Source organism: Haliotis asinina, chromosome 5 (assembly GCF_037392515.1).
Source record: "Haliotis asinina isolate JCU_RB_2024 chromosome 5, JCU_Hal_asi_v2, whole genome shotgun sequence".
Lineage (NCBI taxonomy): Eukaryota > Metazoa > Mollusca > Gastropoda > Lepetellida > Haliotidae > Haliotis > Haliotis asinina.
Genome location: NC_090284.1, coordinates 64,410,982 through 64,419,216, shown reverse-complemented (window position 1 = coordinate 64,419,216; position 8,235 = coordinate 64,410,982). Strand labels below are relative to the sequence as shown.

General features: G+C 41.5%; 1 protein-coding gene across 1 annotated transcript; it reads right to left on the bottom strand.

Annotated features, from left to right (window-relative positions):
• Positions 1–3,496: 3,496 nt before the first annotated feature.
• On the bottom strand, positions 3,497–6,295 carry LOC137283970 (QRFP-like peptide receptor). The gene is made up of 2 exons (XM_067815639.1): positions 5,859–6,295; positions 3,497–4,187 (listed from the first exon to the last, which is right to left on the bottom strand). The coding sequence occupies exons 1-2, from the start codon at positions 6,293–6,295 to the stop codon at positions 3,497–3,499; spliced, it is 1,128 nt and encodes a 375-aa protein (XP_067671740.1).
• Positions 6,296–8,235: the final 1,940 nt, after the last annotated feature.

The window sequence follows — 8,235 nt, the reverse complement described above, 5'->3', positions numbered from 1 at the left end:
CTTAACTGTAAGAAAAGGATTCTTTTAGCTACAGTAGGAACATTGTATCAAGGTCTAACAGAAAATGAACACAAGCGGACGTCAAGTCATACATAGTTGTAAAGTGTAATATATAAACTTAAATTCACACTGGGAGGCAAAGGAATATGTAGCCTAATGCTTGCAGTAATGTACTGTTAGTTTTTTTCGTTATCAGACATGCAGGTTCAAATCCATGTAACTTTTCTTTTTTTATTTTCAAAGTTTGTTTATCAAGTCTACAATGTTTAACTAAACTGTTTCACATCAAATCCAAATATTGTAATTTTTTTCTTAAGTTTAGTAACCCTTGTTACAACACTGGTGAAACAAGATTTAATTAACATCATGTAAATCTTTTCTTAAGACACTGACCATTCACCTTTTCAAGTCGGTCTAGTTGCCTTTGTTCCCAATATTTTAAATTCATATTTTATACATTTTGATCTACTTTAGATTTATACACTTTTGAATACTGCAGTTCTTGAGAGTGAATCAGATACTGAGACTGATGACTGTGTGAATGATGAGTAATAGTGGATGTTTTATATCTTTAAAGTGGATAAGTTGTGAATAATTACTCTTTCAAGTCTTTTGAATACTGACTTTAACATGTGCATGGTGTTAATATGAACCTGCACTGACAATGAAATTTCACCCGAAATGGGCCCCTTTGAGGTCAAGACCTGTGATGTTTATTGCAACATGGTTGGCTATTGTAATGACATATGATGATTGAGATGTTAACTATATATTTGCTAAAACTGGTTGTAAATGCTGACTTGTAACACTTACTATTTAGAATGAAGCTGTGCCCAAAATGAAGCTTTACCCAAACCAGGCCCCTGTGATTCTTAGGGCAACATGATTGTTATCATGCTTACATGTTGTACAATGGACCCATGGATTACATTTGCAAAGAATGCTGTGAATAATGACTGAGTTTTGGGGACAGAATTGGCAAATAATTGAATTAACAATGTTTTGCAACCCTAATTGGGCCCCTTGAGGTTAAAACATTATGATTGACATAGACATGTGTTCCAGCATGAGTACCTGTCGTAAAACTGCTGTAATTTGCATATAAATAAAATAGCAGTTGTAATTAAGCCATTATGGCACACTGATATTTCAGACTTCTTGTTATTTTTCATGGGAACTGATAAAACCCATGTTGGGCCCCTCAGAACATATAAAATATAGCATGTTTATGCAAAGCTAACTTGTCTCTAAACAAATAACATGTTTTCAGCGAATTCAGCCACCCTTATCATACCTTGTCCTTTGTCTATTGACTTTGTGTCTGTATCTGACGTAGTGTAGAGTACCGGCTTGGTGCTGGCGTAGGTGGTATGACCGTTGTCGGCATCTGCAGCATGGCCTGCACGTCTGCTGAAAGGTACAATTGACAAAGCAGTCTGTCATACAGAACCTGAAGCAAATAAATATTTCAGTAAGTCCTTGCATGTCAACGATATGTGTCAAGTCCAGATTTCTACAGTTTCGGGAAGTCTCCGGGATCCTTTTCATTACATTTTATGATTATTTTTTATGAACAATATTTATCTGTAAGATATGTTCATTTCGGATGTCAGCCGACTGGCACAGGTTAAGGTCTTTTTTTAATAATTATATATAGTGCTGTTATGTTGAACGTGGTCGTGACCCAGTTTGGTGACGTCGGGAATGAATTCAGGTTATTTAGAGACACGACTGAAATCGCTGTCTACTCCAAACAGCATGGGATGCACTCAAGTGCATTTTCCATCTTATGCAACGGTGAGCACTATACAGATTACTGCTGCTTGGCAACAGACAACTGTCTATTCATATATTGGGCTGACTAGATGCATTATATTCGAGTTGACAACATCGTCATATGACGTCATAATACAATGACACATCAATGCAAACGCGCAAAAGAATGTGTACATTGTACACATCGAAACTCGCTTAGAACATACGTCATGAAAATGTTACTAGGGACTAAACGACCCCAAACTCTGGTACCCGTTTCAAATACATTACTGTCGAATAATCATGTCTTGTTTAATTCATGTTTAGCCATAGTCAAGCAAACGTATCATTTTTATCTCTTCTGTGCGGCAGTTAGGATTGTGTAAGGAACCCAACACCAGAAATGGGATTGCGTGGACTCAGGTCTTCGGTGTGACGAATGAACGTTTTTAACCACTGGGCTACCCCACTTTCATGGGGTAACCTGTAAGGAAGTAAACACATAAAATATAGTATTTACATTATAACGATATTTATGTCTCAACGTGCATCAGTTCTAACGTATCAACGTAATGCTGACAATGGTGATGATGACGCCGACGACGACGATGATTATAAGCACATCTCAGAATAGGGAAACAACTGTAATGTGACATGTATAATCTGTGATGTGCACTGATGGACAAGACAAAGGTTCATTACAGGAAACTACACAGATAGTCCAGGCACCGTGGCTGCTGTACTCTCAACCACGGCAGAACGATCACGCAAATGTAGTATCCAGATGTACCGATCTTGGGCTGCAGTATTAACTCGAGGTCTGCCTGTACGGGGACGGTCATTTGTTATACCTGTTTGGTTTCAACGAGCTGCAACTAACATTCAGGCGCCTGGCAACAGAAGATTGGTGAAACTTCATTGGCGATGTTCCATGTCGCAGTGTCAGACGTGGCATAGTGATTTGACCTTGAAACTCCTTCAAAACGAATGGCAATTTCCGAAATTAATCTGGATTTTTATTGCCAGACAGTGCATGCTCATTGCTGCACAATATCAACTAGAAGATTATTACTTACGTGGTGGGGATACATTTTTAATCCTCCTAAGAAATCTCATCAAAATCAACATTTTCTTTTACTTGTGCACTTGTGCAAAATCATGTTATCAACATAGTTACATAGTCTGGCGATCGTTTGAACACAATAGATTTTAAAAATATATAAATTGCCTATATGCGTGTTTTGTGGATAGTATATGTTCATTTCAGAGTGAACAATCTAAGGTCATCGTAAGAGGACAGAAACTTCAGTTCCCGGGAGTCCTGCACACCAACAGCTTTTACTCGTAGCAGTGCCATACATTCTTTGGTCCACTATGAATTGAGGAACCACACGGACGGTATTAAAGTGGTTATTTTGTTGTTGTTTTCTTGTTCGTTTGCCTTTTTGTGTATTTACTTTATTCATATTTTCCACACATGTGATGGCGGTCTGGAACTTATTGAATCTGGACCATGCATTCAAGTCCAGAATGTTTATTGTTGAAGATGTGATACGGTCCTCTTCAAAGAACCGCTATGGCTTAACAGTTCAGTGATTGACACCTCTTAACCTCGATCTGCACCAATGGGATACAGTGATACATGCATAAGCTCAGCGAGCCTGATCACCAGTCCCGTTTGTTGCCTCTTACCACAGTAATTGGTAGCAGTGTCCTGAATATAGAATGTGACATACTGTCTTTATGGTTTTACTGAGGTCCTGGTTGTAGCCGCTGCGGAATTGTTTGGCTGACCCTGCGCCACGTTCCTGACATCAACCCTTCTCCTGGTGAAAATACGTTTGAATTCTCTTTGGAATTTTTTGTTCAAGAAGGTGTAGATGATTGGGTTAACACAGCAGTTGCTATAGCCAATCAACTGCAGGATAGCCATGCTGATACGGAACTTGGAACCAGTCTTCACGAACTCCCGGTAGAGTGAAGCCGTAAAGAAGGGAAACCAAAGCACTGTAAAGGCGACGACCAGCAACATCAACATCTGGGTCAGTTTCTTCTTCTGTTGGATGTTTCTGGCGTGATTTCTCGGATTTTCCAGAACATCTCCGATTGGATGCCTTACCCACAGACGATGCGCAATGGCACCGTAGGTGAAGGCCATGACGCACACCGGAAGGAGATACATGCATGTGTAGATTGTCAGTGTGTAGATCTTGCTGTCGCGGTCAGGATGAGGGTAGAATTCAACGCAAAGGAATCCAACACCGATGATTTGATTGGCTGAGTCGATCTTCAGACGCATGGCCAGACGTTGTACGATGATCTGGGGACACACCACGATGAGTGAGACGAACCACACGACGAACAGAACGATCCAGCCGACTCTCTTCGTGTGGAATTTTCTTGATACTTCTGTATGGCAGATGACCAAGTACCTACATATAACAGAAAATGCACATGATCACATGTATGTGTAAAATCCAGATATACTGCTACCACCGATACAAATACTCATAAGTTGATAAGTTCATCAAGTACAAACACGATAATTTCAGTAGTAGACTGCCTAGTGGTTAGAGCATCCGCCAAGACAGCGGAAGGTCGCGGGTTCGATCCCAGGTCACATCATACCAAAAGACGTTAAAATACGATACACGTTCCAGCCTGGCGATCGGTATTAATGGGTAAAACAAGGACTGATCGGCTTGGAGTTATTATAATGTGCACATGAGTATTGCTTAACTGCGGCATGGCATCTCAGATCTAGCACTATAAAACGTACTGAAGTCTGGGCTGGTACAAGCAGCCGCATGTACACACGCATGCACGTTGTCATATTCTTAAGTACGCAAAATATTTTAAGAAGAGCTTATAACTCACCACACCTTATATTTCACCTCACCTTACCTAACGCCAAATATCCCGCGCTGATTTCGAAATGTGAATGTAGAGTACAAATATGGGGGTTACAAAACGGTTACTTAATCCAGTCACTCGATCTTGGTTCAAGTGCACCAGAGTCTGGTCACTGTTGTTTAGCGGATGAATTTGCGTCTTGGGCTACGCTCAGCAGTTCATCAACCAATCACAAGCGACCGGATCGTTGTGTATTTGGACCAAGCTTATCCTACACCAATCCTACTTGTCGAAAGTACTTTTAATTTTACTCTTGTGTTACAATACACATTATTTGTTGCTTTGTGCAACGGTAGAAGAAGGTCCGCTGTTACAAATTTTGGGATTAGAAAGGTGAACAGCAGTACCTGCTAGTCGTCATATACTAGTATACATCAGTTGTCAGGATGCTATCTATGTTGGCAGTGACATGGTTGAAAGTTGAATGGGTATACCCAGCCATGCAGCGACGGAGCTTTGTTTACGTCTCTCAGCAACATTCCATCTATTATAGGACCAGTCTGTAAATAATCGAGTCTTGACTCCCGACCACGGAAGTAACGAGAACGTGCATGACGCATAATCAGCGAAACAACAGGGAAATGGGTCACTGCACAGGATGACTTGAAAGCATCAATGGGAATCTAAGGTCATGGCCATTCGTACCACCCGTGTAGTGTGTCCCGTGACAAATTTTACTGGGTGTACGGATCGTACACCCTGGCTAATCCGCCAGCATGGTTTCGTATGCTGTGGCTGTTAACAGAATTCGACAAATTTATCTTAAAGTTATCTTAAAGGTAATAAGGTTCAGTACAAGCTCTGTACTCGTCGATCACATTAGCACAAGGGACGTACGTGTATGTCGATTATCGGACGTACTCAACAGGGTTAAGTACAAGAAAGTACAACTTCTGTAAAAGCATTTCTCCGTTCATGGCAATGGACACATGTTTAAGAAAATGTAACGTACTTGTCGAGGAAATTTAGGACATGATTAAATAAAGTGTTTACGCTATGGTCTCTGGCCGAGGCTGACAACGCTGTTCCATCGTTTATTGTGATGACATATGACGACGGGTCTTGTCGAGGACAGGTTTCGTGTTTGTGACTGCGCTTTGACGAATGTAAGTTTGAACCGCTATACAAACAAAGAGGGCTTACACTGTGATTGCAGTGGAAAATTATGATTTAATGTAGGTATACCATACCTGTCGATAGCAATGGCGAGTAGAGTGAGAATATTGGACACGATGGTAACACCCTGGATGTAGTTATAGAACTTGCACATGAACAGTCCCATTGTCCACTCGTTGGTCACGATGGACAGCAGCTGGAAGGGCATGTTGAGGACGGAGATGAGGAGGTCACTGACCGCAAGGGACACGATGAACAGGTCGGTCACTGACCTCATCATCCTGGTCAGAAAGATGACCACAATGACAACCAGATTGCCCAGCATGGCCAGGACGATGATGAGGATGTAGAGGACTATGAACGTCACCACCAGATCATGGGCCAGGGGAGAAGGAATGAAGTTGTCCTCACTGTAATTCCCCATGAAGTATCCGGAACTGTTCTGAGAGGCATTCCCACTCTGTGGTGAATCTGTCACGTTGAAGCCTGAGATGTGTTCCGTTGATATCATTTCGACTGATTTCAAATCGATATATCCGCTGTAATTCCAAATGCAATTCAACCCAAGTGTTATAGTAAACCTTTGCTAAATTGTCATTTGACGTCAAGTGCAGAAATATGGTAAATCAATCGAAATTCCAAAGAGTGGTGTTCTCTGGCAGATTCTTTGAAGAGGAAAACCTTAAATGTTTCCAAGTGTCAAATATCCGATTCAGAGAATGTGATTGCTATACACGTTTACGTTGTACGTCTTAAAGACTACTTTTCCCTGACATGAGACTCCCAATCGAATTCACACCAGCACGTCCTATCACAACCTTGGGCAGAAGAAGACTGACAATACAATACTGTTTGTCGAATGTGTAATCTTTGTTCAGACGCCGTTTCGCCCAATATTAATAAACGTGCACGTATTTGCTAAAGGCATCTGAAACAGACAGATGTAAGAGTTATTAATTGGACAGCAGATGGCCTTTCTCTATTGACATAATCATCCAGCAGGGAGTGTGTTTGCTGTTGTAAGATCGGAGGACTTGATTTATCACCAATCTTCCAAGTCTGACAAGAACAAGAATGAAAACAATATAAGAGATTAGGAGGCTGGAGATATGAGGGAAATATCACCTGGTTGGCGTTGTGAGTACCATTGGTGCCTACTGAGCGGAATAAACAATATTCTTGCTGTGTCAGTCGGAAGTCGGTACCAAGTGACAGGTCCCGAGTGGGTATCGCTGCCCTAACAAGTGTGCACACATTCATATGAGACGCGTGTTTTCAATTAATTACGGCGCGGCCAATCCATTTGTGACAAGACTTGACATAAAACGATACGTAAATTGTGAAACACCAGGATAAGGGCAATCGCTTGAACTTGACATTAATGTTCATGGGCCCGTTTCACAAAACTCTCGTAAGCCTAAGATCTCGTATGTTTTAAACATTCAGTAATTGTACCTCCTATACTGTAACACAAGAACTACGGATGCTACGAGAAAAGTTACGAGATCTAAGGCTTGCGAGAGCTTTGTGAAACGGGGCACAGATCTGTAACGTTTGCCTTAGAGGAATTGGCTAAAGGATAGGACAAAATTTGTTTTGACAGCAAAAACACCCACTAACACTGTTAGGATATGACGAAAACCTCACACTCTGGTCAAGTGAGTGAGTATTATGTTACGTCACTTTTATACCTGTTCCAGTAGTGTCACGGAGGGGAGACCGGAAATGGGATTCACTAATTGTACCTTTGAGGGGATTAGAACACGGGCATTCGGCGTGACGAGCGGACGCTTTAACCACAAAGCTACCCCACCGCCCTTACTTTGGTCAGTCGTTGTAACCATCCCGTCCTGATCTTAGTCAGCTGTTATGGGTATGGTTTCAAATACATAAAGCGGTATGCAGTGTAATGCCCCTTAGGTTCGCTCGTTCGAATCCCGAATATGGATCTAGGTTTATCTTCACCATACCATGCTCTGGATGTCACCAACGTGGTAGATCTCCGAGGCCTACACCATTTCGGACATCTACATGTTACTGCGTCACTAACGATCATACGATGGCGTTTTCGAATCCCATGTTATCCATTAATGTAACAGGACACAGCGATCCTCATCGGATATCGCCCAGTTGTGTTTAGATTGATAAATATACTTTGTTCATCCGATTGTTGCTGTCGTACCGACGCAGTACGAAGTATTTGTGACGTATGTACGAGAATGACGGAAATGTTCTGAGTCCAGCACTGAACGACTGCTTGGAAAGAAGTTGTCTCCAAACCAGGGAGATTTGATGTCTATGTAGATTATACCTGTCCAAACTAATCATGGCGAGCCTGTGATTGTGAATGAATGTGTTCTGTATAATTTAGGATGACGCTGAATGGCGACTTCCACAGTTGCATTTTCAGCATATATTGGTCCTTTTGGGTAAACATGACGGAGAGTATAG